The 23,484-nt window shown below is 41.6% G+C and overlaps 1 protein-coding gene across 1 annotated transcript in view; it reads right to left on the bottom strand.

The window, feature by feature from the left end:
• Nucleotides 1-21: 21 nt before the first annotated feature.
• The window catches only part of eif2ak3 (eukaryotic translation initiation factor 2-alpha kinase 3), a 31,332-nt gene continuing 7,869 nt past the window's right edge, over nt 22-23,484 (bottom strand). Inside the window, exons 2-18 of the mRNA XM_041972702.1 lie at nt 19,784-19,913; nt 13,565-13,759; nt 13,276-13,406; nt 12,770-13,037; nt 12,517-12,679; nt 12,311-12,436; nt 10,950-11,072; nt 9,946-10,175; nt 9,734-9,846; nt 8,364-8,486; nt 7,890-8,039; nt 7,250-7,799; nt 6,985-7,158; nt 4,980-5,147; nt 4,786-4,887; nt 4,501-4,563; nt 22-2,433 (exon numbers count right to left, since the gene is read on the bottom strand). Of these exons, the coding sequence (XP_041828636.1) occupies nt 2,251-2,433; nt 4,501-4,563; nt 4,786-4,887; nt 4,980-5,147; nt 6,985-7,158; nt 7,250-7,799; nt 7,890-8,039; nt 8,364-8,486; nt 9,734-9,846; nt 9,946-10,175; nt 10,950-11,072; nt 12,311-12,436; nt 12,517-12,679; nt 12,770-13,037; nt 13,276-13,406; nt 13,565-13,759; nt 19,784-19,913 (2,992 nt within the window). The 3' untranslated portion in view covers nt 22-2,250. The remainder of the gene's footprint in view (nt 2,434-4,500; nt 4,564-4,785; nt 4,888-4,979; nt 5,148-6,984; nt 7,159-7,249; nt 7,800-7,889; nt 8,040-8,363; nt 8,487-9,733; nt 9,847-9,945; nt 10,176-10,949; nt 11,073-12,310; nt 12,437-12,516; nt 12,680-12,769; nt 13,038-13,275; nt 13,407-13,564; nt 13,760-19,783; nt 19,914-23,484) is intronic.

Genomic DNA, 23,484 nt, shown 5'->3' with positions numbered 1-23,484 from the left:
GACCAAAGAGACACAACTGTACAAATTGTATAGAACAGTTTATTAAATTTAGACTTTTAAGAAGTCATCATTGTCCAACGCACTCCATTTCATGAAGGGCATTCATTATAACACCAACCCAAAAAAGGATTGATCAGGGCATCGGAACATAAATAAAGCAAATAAACATATTTACAATACAATGTGGACAGAGATGTGGGAGTTGTGCACGAGAACACGCGACTAACATGTCCATCCAGTGAGGATAAAGAGTCTTTTCATCTGGGAAAAAATCTACCCGGACAGCAGAAGTGGAGGGAGGATCAACACATGAAACAAAGCATGAAAAACCTACTGAGGATTCACATTTAAGTCTTGGTTTGATAGAAAGGAAGAACATCTGTAGAATCAATGAGAAAAACACTTATCAATAATGCTGTAATCAGTATTAATGGTACAAAGACGATAATTTACTACCGGAGGGGACTGAAGGTGTGAAAGGAATTACAAATCTTTCTGGCTCATTTGTGGAGGACTTAATTAAATTAAACTTGATTCAATAATTCTACAAAACGTATTATATTGTCTAAACTTAAGTAACAGGACTTTAATAAAGAGCAAATTCTGTCTGGGTTTCTGGGATGCATCTTTACCAAACTCTCCAGTTTCATGTTTTAATGTGGTGGGAGCACATCTGGTTTAAAGATTCAGATTGACCATTTTACAACAAGGGTGACCCATCTTCAGTAGTCTGAGTGGACAGAGGAACAAACATCAGTTTGGCTTTTTTTCATCAGACACAAAAGTAATCCAAAAGCCCTGCAGAATAATAAAAAAACCTGCCTTCATTTTTTTCTTGTTTTTCCTTTTCTTAAAGAGAAGATCTTTAGAAAAAGTACAATCATAGAAAGCACGATTACAATTAACAGTTTGTGTAGGTACCAACAGGTCATGTGACTCTTGCAGCACTTCAGAGAAACGATGCTCATGTGGATCACGTCAGCATCATCAGGTCCAGGTCCCCTGCAGACGGTGCAGAGGGGATCAAGAAAACGGCGTCAACTTTTTAACTAAACAGTGTATTCCAGCATCGTGGGAGAGCTGCAGACCTCAGCGTTTGTTCTTCCCGTTTCAGCGGGAACGCTGGGGTTGCGGTTTGAACGTAACAGAGAAATTTAGAAAAAAAGTGAGGTGAGTTATCGGTTACAGAAAAAGTACACTTAAACTGACTTTCAAATGGCACTCTGGTTCCTGCAGCCTCTCCTCTGGTGGTCCACTTAGTTCCCCCAAACATGAAAACAAAACACTGAGAATAATATCAAAGAGGTGACCACCATCGTCATCATCATTAGTCTCTGGAGGTCACACAGAAACATTCAGCTATCCATTAATGGCAGATTATCTTCACTTTGTTCCCTCTCTCACAGTATATCACACTATCTTACAGTTTCCTCATGAAAAAGCCTTTTACAAGCAATGGTGTCTTACACTATGTACAACATTGATCAAACTTATCCTCTGAATTATCAAAGAAAAGGTTATAAACAAGGTTCTTCCTTCGGTTATGTACAGAGAGGAAAGAGGAGGTGTTAGAAAAAGATTGAGCACCTCAGAGTCATTCTGTAAAATTTCCACACAGGAAAAAAGACTGCGTCCGATTACTGGCTTTAAGATAAACTCACATTCACACCTTCGGTTTCTCTATCAGGTACATGCAAAAAAGACGTGAGCCAAAAGCTCGGCATACACTCAAACGGGGCCATGGGCCCCTTTCTAAAGGCAAGCCACTTCAGATGAACGGGACTTAAAACTTGTTTCCAGGCGATACATCACCTTCTCTCATAAAAAAACAAAACAAAAAAAATTAGGAAGAAAAGATGATTTTTTTTTTTTGTCTCCCAGATCAGCCTTAGAGGTGACACAAGTGAGCAGAACGAATGGTCAAGCATCAAAGACCCCTTTGGAGTGTCCTCTTGGTTTTGATACCTGAGGTGTAGCGTTGGTGGGTGAACACTGGGAGGAGCAGCATGTGACCAGACGAGATCAGATGTTAAACTGTTCTTAGCGTGGTTTGCTATGTGGTAGTAAGAAGAGCTGTGATGATGTGTGACAATTACCAAAGTAAAGGAACCGAGCCGGATGTGATCTCACTAACTTTAACACGACTAAAGAATTGCTTCATTAAGCTTAATGAAGTGCTAGTGATGGAGTGGGTGTGAGCGGGGCAGCAGAGAGATGAACAGGGGAATCGCAGATTGTGTTGATGGATTTTCAGGTCGCGGATGTTTGCCGTGAAGGACGGCCCATTGAGGAGGCGCTGTAGGTGCGGGAGCGCTGCCTCATGGCTAGTCGGCATGGCAACTCCAGCTCCTGGAAGAGGGGTGTCCCTGTGATGTCAGCTGCATCGGGACGCTCGCCGGGGCTCAGCGACAGCATGCTGCGGACCATACTCAGCTGGGGAGGGAAAACAGAGCAGAAGGTATGGCACATGTAAATAACACCTTTAACATGAAAAGTTTTTTTTTTTTGTGGTCTGCCCATTTTTAATTGTATAATTTTTTTTATGTAAAAATGCCTGTAGAAGCTTAAGCCTCTTAATTCTAGTAAACATCCAGATTATCAGGTTAAAATGAATGTATGAATAGATATAGCAGCATAAAGGCCGACCAGAAGAAGAAAACGGAATTTACACACAGATAAACACACAGATCAACAGTGATCAAGCCTTTTCTCGTCTGCACATTATTCTCTCAAGTCTTGGCTTTCAGGAGAAAAAAAAACAAAAAACAATATTGACATTGAAACAAACACACAACAGAAACTATTTTTTCCTCCAGGCATTTTTTACAGTTATAAAATTTACTCACTATCCTCACAAAAGCAACTTTAACTCAGCTGGATTTTGGCACCACCGTGCATCAGATACGTCTTCTTGGCTTTATTCCAGCCATAGCGGAGGATTAATTTTATTATTTTCAGACACTTTCTGCTCACTAGCTGATCTTTAGCTCCTGATTGCACATTACCATCTATTTAAGCATTTGTGGTTGGTGGAAAGTTTGACAGGAAGTGGCTTCATCATCATTTCCTGGTAAAAATCTCTTAGTAAACATACAGTAGTGATAGTGATCTTTTTTTATTAGCAAATGTTATAAATAATCATGGATCATTGTGGATTTACCAGATAGAGTCTCTGAATAAACACTAGATTTAGTGGCGGGATTGTAAACCTCCTGGACGGGATATAAATGCATGGAAAACTTCTGTAGATCACCTAAAGGGTAAGTTATCCATCACAATTTACCACACACAGTTACACACTGCTGCTCCTGAGAAGCTGCTGACAATATAAGTGATCGCACTCGAGTGTGCCGGTGATCCAGCGGAGTTTTATGGGTTAATGATCTTGAATTTTGGAAATAATTAACTGTTTGTTCCAACTAAAGTTGTCATCTCATATAAAATAACAAACCAAACGATCAATGTTTTATCATCAACTATTGTTTTATTACTTCTAAGCAATTTATCAATTTTACACAAAGATTTGAGATACTTTATTAAAAATAGGTGAAACCTCAAATGAAAAGCTCAGAGCTGTTTTATCCGTTTTTATTCAGCATGCCTGGTCAGTTAACTTCACAGTCGTCACATCTGATGGTTTTATGACTTTTACATCCTCTTCATAAAATGTGTGGACAAACAAAAATCACCCATGTAAGCTGTACACTCAACGCTGAACCAAATGTGCTGCTACTGATGTCAAAATAAAGATAAAATGCCTGATAAAGCGTGTTGGCATGGTGACACTGACATGGTGTGATCAGCTGCAGCCACTAAAATCAAACTTAACGTTACTTATTATGCTAATTAGACACTTTCCGTCCCTGTTATGTTTTATGCACCTGATAATAGAAGAGTACACGTTCTCTTCTATTATGTGCTGCGTTCACTTGTAGTTGTACATTATTTGATTTTATGTGCAAATATGTGCACAGTTACAAAAAAAAATTAAAACGTTTACCAAATGACCAGACAATACTGAAGTATAACAGTACATAACTAGTACAGAGGTATAGTAGGATGAGAGGTTGAGGGTACGTAAAGTGTCGTAGAATCACAGATTGAGCTGCAGGATTACAGTAATCTCATTACAAAGCAAACAGGTAAACAGGATGATGAAACTACAGCCCAAACCTGATTGATGCTAAGCACAGAACATAAAAAGAAATTAAGATTTAACATCCAAATGCAACCACTTACATTTAAATAATGCATTTAAATGTAATTATGACTTCATGTTCTGTTTATTTGGAGATTAAATAATCCAAACACACCTTCTGAGTGGATTATCTCAGCAGGTTTGTCTCACAGGCTGGATTAAACAGGTGCTGATGGGTCATTTAAATCTGTTACTCACTTTATATCTTTATCAGCTGATCTCTGCATAAACAAGTTTCCTTTTCATGGGTGAATGTGCAATTTGTATAAGAAGCCACTAGGTGGCAGCAGATGACCACTCACCTCCTGAATGTTGTTTATGGCGAAAACCTCTGGGAAGCGCAGCGCTCTCACCTCTGTGAGCGTCTGGAAGGGAAGAAGGATGTAAACACCTGTGAGTGGAGCTGCCCTAATGGCTCATCAGATCCTTTGTTACTAAGACAAAAGGTTTCACGCTCGATCGCTACTGTATCAGAAAAAACCTATATTTATTTATAGTTCATACATCAATGCTCACGCCACACAGGAAGGAATAATTAAATGAATAAATAAAATTAATCATATCAGTGAATATGTTTGCTGACTCACCCTCACTCTTTCCATTTGGGTCCTGAAAGGATACAGCAGCTCAAACAGAATCAAACCCAGAGAGTAAATGTCGACTTTGTGAGAGTACGAGTTTCCAGAAAGCTGCCGAAAGAAAACCGGAACATGATGGAATTAGATCCAATCCTTCAACAAGATCACTCCTGCAAATAAAAACCAGTACAATGCCTCCTCACCTGCTCCGGGCTCATGTAAAGCTTGGTGCCGACCTGGCCGGTGTGCCGGGTAAGCAGTGGGGCGGGGGTCAGGGGCTCGTCCTCGTCCTCCTCCTGGTCCATGGCCGTCACCAGACCGAAGTCTCCCACTTTCACCACATCGTCCATGGTGAAGAAGATGTTTGAAGGCTGAATCGCCCAGAGGAGACAGGTTATCCAGCATCCATCTTTAGATTCCTCCATTTGTTGTTCAATTACATGAATTTAGAACTAAGATAATTATCGTGATTCACACACTCAGTTTAGTCAAACTATTAAGATGCAATAATAACTTCTCTATAAACAAGATAAGGCTCCATTCGTCACTAAAGCAACAATCAAAACAAGTATCAAGATTCACTACAGCCGGCAAAATGGCTTAAAAAAAAGATTAAATCTCAAACTTCTTTCACACAAAATTTCTGATTTAAAATCAGTTTTTTTTTTAATTTCCTTCCTAAAAACACAAAAAACTACAAAAACGACTCAAAATAAGTTTTCTTTTTAACTTTGATCATCCTGTCTGTGAGTTAACTTCATTTTAAAGTCCAACTCAACGCATGCCATACAAAACGGCCGGCCCTGCCACAGTAAACAACAAAATAACTTCCACAAAATGTGTAGAACGATGAGATGCAAAGTCCAGCTACCAGAGGGAGAAACATAAAAATAAAATGTTCCCTTTTTGAGTACTTTTACTAAATACTTTAAAAAATGTAAATTTTACATTTCATACAGCTACAATCATTGTTTTCACCTCCAGGACTAGAAACCAGCGTTTGCATGTAAATTTGCTTCTTGTATTAAAAATAACGTGAATAAAGCCGGACTCTTTCTGCATGTGTGATCTCTTTCCACTGACTCCCTTTCCCCTCATACGGGACCGAAGTGAGAACGTTTCCCCTGATGTTGGTTGTATTTGAGCGGGAGTTTTTTGGCTGCGAGCAGCGATTCTTCCACTCAGCATGAGGGCATGTTTCTGTTTGAGATGTTGAAATAAATCGGTTGTTAGCTACAGCCTATAAAAACTAATTTAGCAACACGTCGTTACACGTTTGGAGTCCTAAGTGGCAAAACTGAGCTGGCTCTGAAGTTATACTTTTCAGGGAAAAACCTCTTTTTTGCTAGCTGCCATGCTTTGTTTTACTTTGTTTCTGTGGGATATGGGAGAGGGAGGGCTGAGCCCATATTATAGGGCTCCTATATAAATCAGTTTTTTTATTCCCAAATTCCATGTTATCAGTTTTTCCCCCCTGAACTCTGAGCTTTATCCTGCAACCTCATGTTTTCCAGGGATGTTGTGTCTACAGTGTTTCCCACAGACCAGGTAGCAATTTGTGGTGTTCCCATGGCGCCGGTGAGGGAATCGAGTGTTGCGGTCATCGTGGTGTATGCTGCGGGTGGCTTCTAAACACACACTTTCTGAGCTGCCATATAAAATATACCCCTGTATGCTTATCTATTTTTCAATCTTGATTTTTTAAAATAAGTTCTTTAACAGAGGAGAGAACTTTTTTATTTTATTTAATAAAATAATTATTTCTCTCTTACAACTCCGCCATGGACTGATAATTTTGCCCACGGATCTTCTTCAGGACAGCCTCTAGCTGGAGTTCAAACACTCGGAGTGAGTGATAAAGTCTGCTCTAGTTTTCTCACAACGCTTCATTAAAAACGGAGGCAACTTTTGCTTTTTTTGTTTCTATAGCCACTCACTCATTTCTTGTGCAACTTTGGTTTCTGTTGGTCTTAGTCATCATTGACTTTCTGGGGGAGACTTGACCCCCCAATGTTTTGACATTGTGGAAATCATAAGGCCCTACTATTAACCATGGACGCCTAAAGGAGGGAAAAATCCAGATTTGTCTCATTCAAATTTAAATTAATTGAAAGAATTTGATTAATTACGCAGCCCTTTGATTCATTCTCAGAAGGAAATACTTGTACACATTTAACCTATTAGAGTGCAACGTTAGGATGCGTTTACCTTGAGGTCTCTGTGCATGAGCCCCTTGCTGTGCAGGAAGTCGACGGCCTCTGCGATCTGCAGGAAGATGTCCAGACACTGGTTGTGCTCTCTGTGCTCCGGCAGGCAGCGCTGGGCCATCCAGTCCTTCAGGTTCTCCTTCCGACAGAGCTGCATCTGGATGTACAGGTACACCTGGAGGCAGGACCATGATGATTTACGGTTTATACTGGAAATATGTTTACTTGGACTCAGAAAGTGGAAAGTGTGTTTTTCAGTGAATAACCTTTGGTGAAGGCTGCACCCGCTGAGTTGGAGGAGTTGTAGGGAGGGCCAGGGTGAGAGAGGTTGGGCGAGGTGGACTGGAAGAGGAGGACGGGGCAGTTTCCTGTCGTTTGGTGTGTGAGGAAGACGAGGTGTTTTTCTCCGCCACTGTACCGGGAACGGCCGCGCTAGAGCCGGAGTCTGTGTCCGCATCGGCGTCTCGGTCACAGCCGGAATCCTCAAACACGATGTCGAAGGAAGAGGAGGTGCAGTCGCTGGGGCCACGTGGAGGGCAGAGCTCAAAAGAGTGGGGGGTGTCTGAGGCGTCGGGGTCGGCCTGGCTGTCTCTCTCGGACATCAGACTGTCATGGCCGAGCAGCGGCTGGTAGGACAGGTCTACGTCGTTGACGCTGAAGCCCACGGTGCTGCTGGAGAGGAGGCCCTGCGCGTCAATAGATACCTCCAGAGCATCTCCTTCAGGCCCAGAGGCGGGGGACACAGAGCTAGACACCGGGACTTTGACTGACAGCACCTCCATGTGATCAAGGAAGCTCATCTGCCAGTCGGTGGTACTAAAAGAGAAGCAGGAGAATATTAAACTCGGTCAGACAGACTAGATTGACCTTCTGATGCTACACAAAACAGGTTCAAATCTGGCTCACCTGGCATCTTTCAGCCACCTCTGGTCCATTTCCTCCTGCCAGCCCTCAGGGGGGCTCTCCTGCCAGGCGTTGAAGTAGCGGATTATTCCCGGATGCTCCAGCTTTGCCAGGGCCTTGACCTCCCGCATCACCTTCTCTCGGGCCAGCTCCCTGCATGACAGAACAAACAAGGTTTAGCTTTAAAGTGAGAATAAAAATCATACAAAAATCTTGTGTGGAGTGTGGAAGATTTAAATAGAAATGAAACTGTACAAATTAAAAGTATTAAAATGTAAATACATGCAGAACTGCTTCAGCTAAATGAAAATGCAAAGCTAATATTTGTTCCACACTGCTAGTGATGTTTCTTCTGTGCTTAACAAGCAGGCTGCTGCTTACATAACTCAGTTTCGCAGCATTAAAAGGAAACAGATAAAAAGGAGGGCTAATGGCCTCTAGCAAGGAAAGTGTGCTGCGACCAGCTAGAGGCACTACCTATTGGGCAGCCGGATCCTTTTGATTGCATAGTTGCAATCATCCACTTTATTGCGGGCTTCAAACACGACACCAAACCCCCCTCGGCCAAGGCACTGCACCGGCTCGAAGTCCGTCAGGTACCTGGGGAGAGACACTTTGGTTATCAGTGGCTAAAGAATATCTCTGCTCTGAGAAGGAAAAGCCTACCTTATCTAAAGAACACAAACACAGACTTCACTGTGCTCAGGGGAGCTTGTTAAGTGGTAGACGGTGATTACCACAGAAAGAATTACAACCAGTGAATTCCTCACCAAGGTTCTCAGTGGATGATCATTTGGCAGGTTACCACTGTAGGGATTCATTGATTGATATTTCTTTATTTCAAACAAAAAACAACAAAAATTAATCAGCAGATAAAAGAAAAAGTAAGTAAAGTCCAAAAAGAAGCAGGATGAAGTAAAACACTTCTTTATTCCTGCCCCCTGAGCAGCATGGTGTACAAAGACTAGCAAAGTCGTTTATGAGTTTTCCATCAAGCTAGCACACAAATAAAAATCACACAGCATATTCCCAAAGCTTGATTCATGACAGTGTCACCATGTTTGCTCCACCCTGTCAAAGCATCCTTGCTCCGTCTCTATTAGGAAGTCTGAGGGGCAACTTGTGATCCAGGCCTCGGATCCTGATCTCCGTCTCAATCCTGCTAATCCCGACTCATGCTCGCCTCAGCTGCTGCAACAGCTGCAGGCTTTATTTCAGGAAAGTTTGGCAGTAGTATGTTTGGATGGAAAGCAGCTGCAGCTTTCAAGAAAAGGAGGATGGGAGGGGTGTGAATCATTCCAGCGTGGATCAAAAATAATAATAACAGAACAAAATAAATAAATCTGCAGGTAATGAAAAAGTAGAGATGCTTTATTCAGCTCATGGAGGTGATCAGACTGCAGAAGCTCTGTGCACATCATAAATTATGGTTACTGATCATGATTTGGACATCCCAAAAAAGAAGAAAGCAAAAAACTTTCATCCCTGACAGCATCCTGACAGTGATGTAAGGTGACACTCCGACCCGTGGCAGATGCTGCTGGGTGGAGCTGCCTCCGCGAGGAGTGGACTCGGGTTATTTTCATTTGATGGCAAACAGCTGAGTTACCCAATCACACATTACTGCACAACTCTCATCTCCCATCTCTCCCCTGTCCTATAAAAGCAGGCTGGAAGACCACTGGTCACCATGGTAACAGTGCTCAATCTGTAGCTACACCTTAACCAAAATGAGCTGACTTTTAAGTGTGAGGAGGATCATTTCTGTTATGGCAGGAAGTTTCTAAACCATTACAGAAACAAATTACATGGAGAACGTGCTGCTTTACGGTGTGTTGGTGAATTACCTGGACACATATTCACTGGTACGGATCTCCATGGTAACCGGCTCTTTGGATTCTACAACTTCAAGGTCAAACTTGCTGTCTGTCTGGCACTGTGTCTCCGACTCTTTCCGTTGCTTTGATGGACAGGAGGACAGTAAAAACGTGTTAAAAACAAAATGCAGACAGTTTACAGACTCCAGTGAGAGGTCCCCATCCTGCCCCAAATACCTTACCCTCACATAGGCCACAGGAGCAGGAGGGTGGAAGAACTTGCGGACGATGTAGGTGGTGGCGGCGATGCAGAAAACAATGGTACCGAGGATCTCCTTCCACCATGGCAGCAGCAGCACGGGGTCCTTTCTCCTGCGGCTGTCGGCGCCCGCCTCGTTTCCCTTTATGAGGCTGACAGCGCTCTCACGTTTCTCCCGGTAGCGCTTGCTGTAGGGGAAGTAGTAGCCGTTGTCTGCAGCAACAAGATGCAGAAACAAATCAGTGGTGTTTAAATTCATTAAAGTGTTCATCATTTCTGGAGCTTGGGTAGGGATGTAAGTTTTGTAATAGTAACAAGTACGGGTACAACTTAAATCTACAAGTATGGATTAATTCTATGAGCCAGAAATACAGGTCAGAACTACAGCTCTAAAAAAAAAAAAAAGTCATTTTTTAAAAGTCAGATCACAGAAGTAGACTTACCAGTTAAAACATACAAGTAAAAAAAACCTTTGCCCCACATTTTACACATCTACTCAAGAACCATTCAGATTTCTCTAATCTCTAAACAATCACATAACCAAAGCAACCGTCATAGCGCTCTAAAGGTAAGTCAGTTTATGGAATAATATTTAAGAACCTTTACTATAATTTATTAATAGTAGAGATGCATTTCCATCTCCAGAAAGAAACCTTTCAGCATTTAGAAACAGACTTACCTTTAGGGAGCTATGACAGTCAGGCTGGCCTCGGTCTGATGGTTGTAGTAGTACTTTTCCAAAAGACTTTTTGTTGTGGACAGAGAATCTTAGCCTTGCTCTCTCTGTATCGGGTTATTGAAATCTGATCGGTTCTTGAATAAGTGTGTAAAATTTTTGTTCATGCAAAACTGACTTTTGATTTTCAGCCTTGCAGAATTAATGGTTACTTGTAGTTGTAAATATGGAGATAGAAGTTGCTATAAGCCTATCCCAGCTCCTTAATTGTTCTTTTTCACTGCTACTGCACCACGCGATCAGGCTCTTACCATACGGATACTGAAGGATGGACAAAGCTCCGTTGCTGTATTCATCGTGGGAGTACTTGTCATTACTCAGACACTTGTCAAATTCATCAGAACCAACCAGAGCTGGAGTCCGGGAGGGGGACTCTGCAAGGACAAGATGAAGTTCTTCAGTCAATAAGGAAAAACATCTTTGATAGTTTAACACTAACAGGAATAAAAGGGGGAACTTTCTGGGATTCGTGATGCAGTCTTTCTATGAGATCAAATAATTCTTTCAAAGTTCTGCCTTTGTGTTTAGATGGTCTTTGCTCACTTTTCACTTTCTACTGTCACAAACTTGGCTGATGTGGTGATCAGTAAGGATCGACTGATACATGGGCCGGCTGATTTGACGATGGCAGCGTGCATGTGGTTGATAGGACGGCGATGCGGAGAGAAGGAAAGAATATTTCTGGTATTCCGCTGGACGTTCCTCTGCCCTCTGAGGGTTTCGATGCACTTCTTGATTATATGTACATTTATTCCAGCATGGTCCAGTGTGATGTAAAACACAGCATCGATTCATCTCTGCACCCCAACCTTTACAGAATACTTCCACATGATCTGATCCAGAATAGAACGGCACAAAATCCTGATGACTAGAACACCTGTGGCTGGAATATGATTATATTTCTTCTGTTCTTTACAAACTAAATATTAAAACTTGTTTAAAGGAAAATTCCTGTAGTTTTAGGAAAGGTCAGGGACCAGCAAGGCTTCATAATTTTATTTGACAATTATGGAATATGCACAATTTAAAATGGTCTTGGCCGTTGTTTTGTTAAAAACAAAGATTTAGCACAGATACGTTCATCACTCCAAACAACCTGAAGGTGAAGTCAACAGTGGCCATTTCAGTGAGGTGCAGATGAGAGAACAGCAGCTGTTAACTCATCGGTGGTTCTCTAAACACTCAGACTGCAGCGTTTTAACCTCATACGCGTTATTCGTGTTATTTAATAGGAATTCCTCAATTTCTGAGGAGACTGATGAGGAGGAGGAGCAGTTAATGCTGCTGGATCATTTCCTACGGGAACCAGCACTGGCTGATGGGAGGAAAAGCAGAGCGTTTCCGTTTCCTTCGTTATAACCTGCAGCTCCTAAACTTGGAGGATTAAGAATTTTTATAACTTTTTAATAAATGTAAACAAGACTCGTAACATTGTTATTATTGTTGTTATTGTCATTTTTTATGATGTAAATTAAGGGAACAAAAGCGGTAGCGGCTCCAAATGTCAGCAGCCGTGGTGAAAAAAAAAAACGGTATTGGCATCGGCCCTAAAAAATCCCTATTGGTCGATCTGGAGTGATAAGATCTGATGATTACACATACGAAGACTTACGAATGAGAGGTTTCCATTTAACAGTAGGAAGAGGAATGACATCTTTCTCCGATCCGATGGCTTTAGAGGGGAACTTTTCAGTGATCCTCACTGATGACTGGAGGTAGAGCTGCCCCTGGTACATCCCTGGAAACAAGAGCAAAAGAGTCATTGATACACTGCATTTGCCAGTTCATGATACAATAATAATAACATTGAGAATTTACCAAGGTAAACGCTGGACTCTGGAGCTCCACGGGCCTTTTCAGAATCTTCCTCTTCCTCCTCTTCAGCTTCTGACTGGCTGCTGTAGGTGGTGTCGTCAAACAGGCTGATGGGCGTAACTTTCCCACCTCCCACCAGCCAGGCAGAGGCGATAGGCGTGCAGAACTACGCAGAGAAAAGTGACACACAACCCGATGAAATATTGTAAATATCGATCTGCACAGTGAGACTGGAGAAGCGTTGAACTGGACTCACCTGGTGTTCCCAGACCAGCCGTCCGTTGGGCTCCCTGCTGAAGGCCATGACCTTCCAGTCAGGAACAGAGACTTTGATGACCAGGTCCAGATGCTGGTTTTGGTTCTGCTTCCTCTCAGTTTGCTCCCCATCCTTTGGTTCGTCTGTGATGACCCGCTGACTTTCCTTCCAGGTGTCACCGTTCACCACATCCCCCTCCAGGAAGTTCATCCCTGACTGCACATCCGGAACAAGTTTAAGCTCGAAGTTCCCGACACTGAAGTTCCACCTGGAATAACGAGGGGAAAACACGAAGTGAAAGCTCCTTTTCCATCCATCATCTCTGAGATGTAACCGGTTTCATTCATGCCATCTGTCAGCGGTTGTGATTTGGCTCAGCAGAGGTTGCAAACTTGTCCTGACTGAACAGTTAACTGACTTTACTACTGAACACAGCTGACAGGAAGTCAGCCGAGTCTCTGACTGACACGACTTAGTGACAGCTTGGCTGGCTGAATAAAACTCACTTCTCCATTCCTGATCGAGGTCTGATGGCTCGCACCGTCTTCTGAGTCCTCTGCAGCAGAAGGACATCTTCAGTCTCCACCTCGTCATCATGCCAGCGGCTGCATCCCCCCGCAGAGCAGATGTACTGAATCTGAAGCAGGCAGATCACAAAACGGGACACTGATGTTTGGATCAGAACTTAATCGTTCTTTGTTCAGTGTCTGGAGACGACACATGCTGGGATTTGATGTTTTGAAATGCATGGAATGAATCTCACTAAGATGTTGGACTTGAAGTGGTTTCACAGACCTTGCCACTGTAGGCCCCAAGGCCATAAGTAGTGAGGGACTTGCCCCCGACCAGAACAGTATCCTCTCCAATGCGAAAGGACGACTCCAGCAGGGATTCAACACTGAAAGGCACTGCTTCCATACTCTCCCTATCCCGATTCCACTGGAACAAGGCACCATCCAGTGAGGGTATCACCATCTTATTGCCAAAAACCTGCAGGACACACACACAAACATTAATGTAAATAAGCTAAAAAGCAGGGTTGGGCGATATATCAGGTATACTCGATGTATCCTGAGACGTTTTACGTAGGATATATAAAATGTGGCGAACATCGAGTATAAACTATCACAGCAGCAGCACAGTGCAGGTCCTTGGTTTAAAATAAAAAGAGATATATATTGTGTATCGGGATTACGCAAAAGAAAAAAAAAAAGATATCATAGGCCATATCACCCTAGCCCTACTAAAGAATTTTTTTTAAAAAGGTCAAATATAGAGAATTATAAACCATAAAGAGCAACAAAACAGAGTTGTGTAAACACGCTACAGCATATAAACACAAATGTACTCATTTCCTTTACTTTCTTTCCTCTGAAATTGTTTAAACACTTGAAACACTTTCCCTCGCAGGCAAGGCTGGCCGACACACATCCACCCACACATCAGCCACTTCAGCCCACACACTTTGACTCAATCCACAGACTTGGGACCATTACGCAACAAAGAGCTTAGGTAATTAACTCGGATCTCTGTGGAAGTGTGCAATCCTGGATAATGTCTGCATGAGGTGCTGGCAGCAAGGGATGACATCACTGCAAAAACCTGACCCTAATCCTGATTTAACCCCCACAGCTTCAGCTTGTGGAGGGGACAGAAAGTCATTATCCCACTCAGAACAGTCTGAAACTTAAAAACTTCCTCTAAAAGCAGGTTTTTGGCTAAATAGGGAAGCTGATGCTGAAACCTGAGGAAATCATATCAGATTGACAGGAGTCTGACAGCTTTGTGGTGCATTATAAAAGAAAAATGTGACAGGAGGATTAACTGAAGAGCAGAACCAGTGAGGTCATCCTTGAAGGAGGAGGGGGTGGATTGGAGGGGGTACCAAACTAACCACAACGCCACACTGCGCTGGTTGGGCTACAAGAGGTTTACAATAGAAGGGGAAACTCTCCGAGCTGTGGATGAGTCATGCTGCTCCTGATGCTTTAATCCATGTCTCTGATCTGGTTCAGTGCTCCGACACCAGTTAACCTCCTTTCAGCCTCCCCACCTCCTGCATGCTCAGACGTAAAGACTGTCCTGCAAGAGCTGTGGAGCAGCAAGTACAGTATAGGAGCTACAGATAACAAGTTATATAGGTCACTGATAGTTTGCATTATTCTTATTGACTAATAACCCCAAAACATAAATTTAACCAGGTAATAATTTGAACTGCAGGCCTCACACTCCTGTTCCTGGCTCTCTATCTTCAGCGTTAGCGCAACATTAGCTTTAAAAATCCAACAAAGATGCCCGGTGAATTATTTACATTTCTCTGTTGTATCCAGCTCGCAGCAGGTCTTCCAGCTTTATTTCATCTCAGCTCAGCGTGGATTCAGTCTACACATCAAGGTTGTTAGCACATCAGATGATTCACTCTGACAAGACTCATTGTGTCTGTATGGAGAGCAGTGAAGTGGAGACAAAACTGAACCAAAAATGATGCATAACGCTTGTTTTTTGGCTTTTTGTTTTGTTTTTTTTATATGATATTTTTATATACCTAAAGAGTTTTCTGGAAAACCTAAAACTACTATATACTAAAATATATATACTAAAACTCCACTATAACATTTCATTTCTTGTCTCCTTAAGATGCAATTTGAGAGAGTAAACCTTCATTTTTTTTTTAAATTAGAGCGTTCAACCCTAAAGTTAAATACTGATTGCATCATCTACATCAAAAGTTTCTTACAGCTTTACATTTTTTAAAGAGTTGTTTTAAAAATATTTTATTTACCTGATGAATACTTAAAAACAACAAATACCAACTTTAAATTTATATTTTTTATCACTTCATGTGGATAAAACATCAATGTGCAAAATAGACAAAATAAATAGACAAAATATTTTTTTTATTAAAAAAAATTTAAATTAAAAGATATAAAAAATATATATTATAAAAATAAGATGAAATAAATCCTTACCAATCATATGTGTGAACTTACTTCTAGGACATCATCAGTAATACATTTTTTACTGAGGAGTAAATGTGTCCAGTAAAACCTCAAATGGGAAATTGGTGTTATGAAAAATAAAAACAAAGCTAATAGTCCCACTAGCTAACAATACATACACATAAGCGACAGAAAAAGTGTTTTTAGACAAAGATATGATATGGCAGCTCTTAGCAGCTCCCCTGCTGATGGAAACAAATGAAAAATCCTCCTTTGATGGTGATGAATTGTATACGATCAGCCCACCCACCACCTGTTTGTTTTCACATCTCCGTTTCTATAAAACGGTCTTCGTTTTCTAAAAGGCTTTTGAGATCGTTTGTCAAAAAAAAAGAAAAATCAAAGGATTAGTTTTTGCATTTTTAAGTACAATTAAATATTAAAAAGGCTTAAAGAAATATTCAAAATGATTAAAAAAAACTTGACTTGTCAGCATAAATGACTCCTTCTCCCTCTGCCTCCTTTTGCTGTGGATTTTATGAGCCTGTTAATCTTTAAAGAGCTCTAACTCAGACTCATTCAACTCTTACCCTCTTCCTTTTTTATCAATGTGTGGGATGCATGTGTTTGTTCATGCTGACACCGGAGCCATTCACTTATATTTAGATGATGTCTGCAGAAACCTTCAGTGTGCATGGTTTTACTCCAAGTTAATACAAACAAAACAAGCTGCTAATTATTTAATTATCAATATCAATGTTTCAGATATTTTATTTTTTAATTTGGTATGGAAGCATGAGCTTGATTATTATTTCATGTTAGGAGTCATGCCATCATATTGCACCCTTGGGGGTAGATTTAGAGTTGTGGGGGTTGTCAGTTATCGTAGTGTACATGTGTTTATGTGTCGCTGCTGACGCTCCAGCGATCTTGTCAAACACAGTCATATCTCACCCAACGCGGACGTTTTCACTGTTAGCCTGCGAGGCTAACTACGATGCTCCACTTTAAGCAGGACAGAAGTGTGGGATATACTGGAGCAAATAAAATGAAAAATCCAAAGAAAAGATCGACTTTCTGACAAAAATATTGCCTAACTGGCCGTTTCTGTTCCCTTCAGCAGAATTACTGCTGGTCCCATTAAGCACAGGGAGGTAATCGAGCATCTATCAGTGTGCAGCAATCAATCAGATTCTCCCTTCCCTCATTCATTCACACTGCATGCCAGCAGAGCCACACACCAGTGTGTACAACTGGAGTGTATTGTCTGTTATGTGATGACATCATCTTCGGACTGAGGCATTACCTCACCTCCCTAATCACCCCCCACCCCCCAATCCCATCTCCTTAGCTCCACCCATACTGCATGAGTCACTCCACATTGGCTCACTGTGACTGCCATTATCTGACCCCCCCCATTCAGTAAAACATGCACACATATACCCTTCAGCCCCCCTCCCTCTTAACACCCAGAAGCTACTCTGTGTTTTTTGACAGGAAGGCTTTTTTTCTGCAGACAATGCTGTTTGTGACTCTCTAACCCATTTTAGTTAAAAAACACACTCCAGAGGATGCAGCAGGTGACTGGCTGCTTCCGCCCCGGCATGTCGAGGCCAGCCAATAGCATGACAGCAGATCCACCCCCCCCATAGACTCTGATCACCGAGCAGACTGGTGTCTCAGGGACCTAGCGAGTGCCAATAAAAGCGTTGCTATGGGCTCAGTAGGAAGAGGAGGGTGGAGGTGGTAGCACACACAGAGACAGAGCAGAGAGACATCCTAGGTTACTGAGGCCAGAGAGGGCAAAGGCAGGATTTAAATTTCTAAAGCACACGGGCATAGACACACACACACACACACACACACACACAGGGAAGATAACAACAACTGACGTCACGGCGAGTCAACGGGTTCAGAGCCGACGGGCATCTCAACTCGTTCCACTCTGTCAGCCAAATGAAAGCCAACAGGTGAAAAACAAACAAGCAGATACACAGTCAGCATCTGTCGTCATGGCAATGGTACACGGGATGCTACACGTGTGAATGTCTACGAGTGTCTCAACACTTCCTGTGACGTATAAGAGCCAAATTGTTAATACTGCTGTTTTATTTTCTGTTCTCAGACTAACTTCTTTTAATTTTTAAAACTAAAACAAGATTTTAATGTTTAAAATAATTAGATAGATAGAAATTACTGAAATAATAAATTTAGCCCAACATCTTCGTTTTGCATTCATCCTGGGCTGATGATCACACAATCTTTAAAAAAAGTGATGACATCACATGTTTATAACTTGAGCATGTTACTGACTAAATAAATAAATTAAAAAAAATAAACCCACTAACTTTAAACATGCTAACTAGCATGTGGATAACTACGGAGCCCCCCAGAGGATACAGGAATTTTTTTGCAGACCACGCAATAAGTTTTGCTTACACAACTACCAGGAACACAAATTTATGGCGTGTTAACGCAAAAGAAAAAAAATCCTGTGTCCCTTGGGGGCTCCATAGATAGCTATAATATAATCTTATAAAAAAAAAAAAGTCTGAAGGAGGTTTGTGTTTTCTTACATTTTTCTAACGTACTGTAAATGACTGCAGATGAACGTTAACACTGTAATCGAATAATCATCTACATGCTAATTATGGAAAGAAAAAAAAAAGCTCATGCTGTGTGCTTCTGTAAAATGAATGATGATGCATCCCTTTTCCAACCACTATCCCAGCTCCCTCAGTTTCCAGGGTGATACTGGTGTGTTGGAAACATCAAAAACATGCAGGTCACTGGCCCAAGAGGTCCAGGATTAAGGATTCCTGGCCTACATCATATACATTTATTGTATATTTAATTACCCTCCATATTCTGTAAGTACATTTCTGTGAAAACTCTTTAGATAAGCTTTTCCTGGTACATGCCCCGTACTGTCCCTTTTAACACTTTGCTATTCCTTGCTTTTGACATAATTTTAATTGTATAATTTTATCTTTTAACTACTGTGGCTGCTACAATGACTGTCACCAAGTATATTTATTGTAGTTTACAATAACAATAAAGTCTGTTATCTTTATCTTTAAAAGCAAAAAGTTTGCTATTCAGTAAACTGAACAGCTGTATCGTTGATAATAAGATTACAAATAAAACTTCTGAATAAACTCAGCTGAAATTCCTCTTCTTGACTTCTACAGGAAACATTTCATACAGAGCTCATAAGTGGTGTTTTTGAAAAACACTACCTGCCAAATGTGTTAAACTTCAAGAATTAGCTTCAATAGGTTTGTTAAGCCGCGCTAATAAAGCTGACTTGTGCTTGTGATGGAGCGCTCCTCAGATCCAGACTAATATTAAACCAATCCCAGCAGCCACCCAGACCCTTGTTAATATTAGAGGTTTTTCCCCGAGGCGAAACTCTCACACAGACTGAGTCCACATCAAAGGACACAGCGAACATATCTGTGGTATGTTTCTTTGAGAAGCGGCGCTCTGGTCTTGCTCTGGGCTTGCTTGGCTTTCTGCGTGTCGGTGTGGGCGGTTTAAGCTTCTGTATACATGTGCAGACCAGTGTCTTACTGTGCTTGTATGTGTAAACCACTACAGTCAACAAAGAGGCTAATCCTCCAGGCGAAACAGCTACTCTCACATTTATGTGGGGGTGAAGAGTGTGTCTGCTGTGTATTTAATGTGAATGTGTGTACGTGGATTGAATGTTAGCAACGGCTCCCCATAGCTGACTCTTCAAAGTGCACCGAGTTCAAATATTAGTCTTATGGTGTAAGGAAGGCGGCCAGCGAAGACCATTTGTTTTCATGCCACACAAAAGATGAACTCTTAACCTCTAAATGACATGTCAAGGTTGCAGATATTGGTTTCATAACCTAAATTTTTTTTTTTTAGTTGGTTTATATCTACAATGTCAATCTGAGCAGTAATTTACCAATTTCTTCTGCTACAACTAACATGTTCTTGGTAAAAAAAACAGAAACTAAGTGAATTATTTCCAATTTGTTAAAAGAAATCCTTTATTTTTCCTTATTCTGATGGCTGAAAACATAAAAGGCAAGTTTTGTTCTACCTCAGGTTTGCTGAGGCTGGAGGACACCAAGCACCCTGAGCCAACATCTAGGTCCCACTGCTTCCTGCCCTGGTTGTGAGGATCCAGAGCAGAGATCCGCCCATCCAGGGTACCGATGATCACAAGAGACCTGAGAACAGAACACAAGACATAAGGTTTGTACAGTCTTACTGCAGCTTCAAGTACAAGGTACATCTTTTCCAGCTCTGAGCACCAGAGCTGACAAGATCGCCTTGCTTTATATGCCTCTGCAAGTTACAGCTGTTGTCCTTAAACGCAGCCGTCTCAGAGGGGTTTTTAGTTTAATGCAGTCACAGGTGAGACACTAAAAAGCAATGAGCGGTGCAGATGTTGCTTCTCCTTGTTTAGCAATCAGAGCGACCTTCAGCAGAGGTTGACAGCACATCTGTGCCATGACAAACCCCGTCCTGTCAGGTAGTTTGGGAGCCATATTGATCCAAGAGGATTATCAAAGCCTGACCATATTCTGTGTGGTCCATCACATCAACAGAGAATCTCAACATGGTGGATGAGCTGTGTGCCTAGAAGAAAACTGCAAATAAACAGTTTATATATGTCAGGACGAGTGACTGACTGTTGTATGACTGTTTCAAAACAGATTTTGGGACACCACAAGAACTAACCTGAAGTAAAATCCAGATTATTGACTGTGACGATTTCTGGATTACACATGACAGAGTTTCATATGTAATCTTCAACCAGCTAAAAAAAAAAAAAAAAAAAATCAGACAGAAATGTTTTTTTTTTTAACTTTCGCAGGGAGATGAAGATGCTGAGAACTTCCATGTCCATCTTGAAGATGCAGCTGAACAAGCTGAATCGACCGTCATTGTCGGTAGTATTACGGTTTAAACTAGATCCAGTATTCTTTGTAGGTTTAATCAACACGTTATCTGGGACCTGAACTCTATGAATATTTAGAGCGACTCCACTCAGTAAAACTGTCGTAACTCACTTCATCAGGACAGATTTTTTTAATGAATACATGTAGCTTTTATTTTTTGTTGAACCCTGTTTTTAGTCTATTTACATATTTATACACATTCATTCATTGTGACATGAGATGTTTGGTAATTTCCCCTTTAGGGGATGAATAAAGCTTATTTTATCTTTCAGAAGTTTTCTATCCTCCGTGTTTTTGTCTCTGTGTTTTAATCATTTGTGAAAAATGAGTCCTTCATGAAGTTTGAATAAGTGACTTCACAGCTGAGTACAGCCATTGCACGATGTTTAATTTAAACACGTAGCCTACCTTGTCTTCGCCTCATTTTATTAATATGGTGCTCAACCCTCTCCCTGGGAAACCTTTGAGGGGCTTCGCATGAGGAGGAAGAGTAAGTTGCTCTTTTCCAGAGTTTTGCGCAAACCCCCCATCTTAAACTGCGATTTTGATTTAAGATGATTAATCCTTCAACCCTAATTGTGGGTAAAGACAGGGCTGGGTATCACCTCCAATTTCCTGAATCAATTTGATTAACAACAGCCTGATTTGATTAGACTAAATCTGATATGATATCAATTCATTTATGGATATTTATGCAGCAACAACAGTTTTTCTTAAATATTAAAGATATTCTTGGATAACTTCTTATAAAACACTGAACCCGCTTACACGACCACCAAAATATCAGATATCAGGGAATAATCCATTACTGTAATAATCTGATATACGACACGTCTACATGCACTTCTGAAATATGATACTTGAAAGATCTTTGTCTACATTAACCAGTCTATGAAGATCTGAATGTGGCATCTTCTAGGCGAGAGAAGCTGGTTTTAGGTGTACAGGGGCTTTGTCACAGCTGTGAACATAATCCAACAAAAAAACCATTTATCCTCCTTATTTATAAGGTTTCTATTAGTTTTCCATCGGGTGTTATTATGAGTGTTATTTTAAAAATCTGAATTTGGCCTTATCTCGGAGAGGAAAACCTTTCAGTTGTGTATATGTGCTTAGATCTCGCCTAGCATCAGTAAGTCACATCAGAGCAGGGTCACTGTTGTCACTGGAGAAGGAAGCGTATAAAAAATAAATTCAACAAAAATCTATCTCCAGCTTCTATAAATAAACATTGAATTACTTAAATTTGAATAAACTCAAATTGATTAATCAATATTTTTAATCCAGCTCTAGTAAAGAAATATATGCGAGTGTAGGATGATTGCTGGCTGAAATGCTCGTCGAGGAGGGACACCTAAAAGCGGTCTTGATCAACCCAAGACCGCTAGGATCTGATGCAGCTCCATGTTTTACTCCTATGTGGTGAAAACAGAATTTTTCCTGCATTAACCAATAAATGCCCAAGTTTTCTTCTTCTTTGTGTCTAGTCTTCTCCTTCAGTAATTCTTGATGCAGCACCTCCTCTGGCGAAGATGGGACTATTTAATGAAAACGTCCAGTCCGTTTGACTAACTGCAGTATGGTCCAGTGGACTATTAGGTGTGAATGCAACAGAAATGACTCTTAGTTTTATTTCTTTTTTGTCTATTTTTGTTCAAATATCTGAGCTCAGGAAGAAAATTAGATTGTGATGTTTTAGTTGCATCCAGCCACTGCTGCTGGGTGATAAGCTGCGTGGGGATGGGTGTCGACAACTCCATAGTCTGAACTGAGGACTGACAAGCAGGCCACAGTTTGCCGTCTGGGCAGCGTCCTGTCTGATGTGCTCGTCAGTGATCTGGGGGCTCCTTGGGAGACTGTGCTGCCACCTTTCCTTTTTACCTTATACGCCACTGACTTTCAGTACAAGTCCTGCCACCTACAGAAATTTTCTGATGACTCAGCTGTTTTAAGGTTTGTAAGAGAGGGAAGGGAGGCGGAGTACAGAATGTTGGTGGACAGGTTTGTAGCGTGGACAGGCAGGAATCACCTGCATCTAGACTTCCAGAAGAGGAGGACTCTTCTACTTCCATTGAAGGTCATGGGGCAGGAGGTGGAGATTGTCGAGACCTATGATGGAAATCCAACACAGATGCTGTGTACAAGACGGGGATGAGCAAGCTCTACTTCTTCTTCCACGTATGCAGCAATGCTGGTGGTCTTTAACAGTCTGTCGTCTCCATGACGCTTTTCTTTGCTGCTGTGTGTTGGGGACGCAGCATCAGAGTCAGCAACACCAACAAGCACCACATCACCCAGGTTTCGATTGTTCCCACTGCAATAGAGGGCAGTTAAGGGGGGTTCGGTGTGGGTGGGGTGGTCTTAGCAAGGTGGCTAGCAAGTATCATGAAGTCATTTGCTTCGAATTGCACCGTCTAGCTCGCACTGGATGTTTTTGTTGGCCATCAAGCACAAAAAGGTCTTCATCTCTGTGTTGGACCATGGTGATTGTTTTTGATTGTTATCCACAGTCGCAGCTTCAGGGTTTTAAAGATGGAGGGTTTGGGAGTCGCTCTCGTGACTCATCCCAGGAGGTCAAATTCTGGCCAATAGTGGTCTGTTATCTGAAAACGTCACGATTTTCGGCCCGACTCCGCACCTTCAGAAGCCCAACAAAGTAGGTGCTAAAAATGTTTGTACTCGCCTCAGGAAAATCCTGATGGAACACCTACAAATCTGGACGGGTGGTGTCGGGCTGGGTCAAGTGGGTTCTAGTGGAAAAGGGCCATAACAGACTGAGATAGCTAAAGATAAAGAAGAGTCTTTTTGGCCACTTCACACCACTCTGTTATAGATA

This window comes from Melanotaenia boesemani, chromosome 20 (assembly GCF_017639745.1).
Source record: "Melanotaenia boesemani isolate fMelBoe1 chromosome 20, fMelBoe1.pri, whole genome shotgun sequence".
In the NCBI taxonomy this organism is placed as follows: domain Eukaryota; kingdom Metazoa; phylum Chordata; class Actinopteri; order Atheriniformes; family Melanotaeniidae; genus Melanotaenia; species Melanotaenia boesemani.
This window is presented reverse-complemented; position numbering and strand designations above follow the sequence as displayed.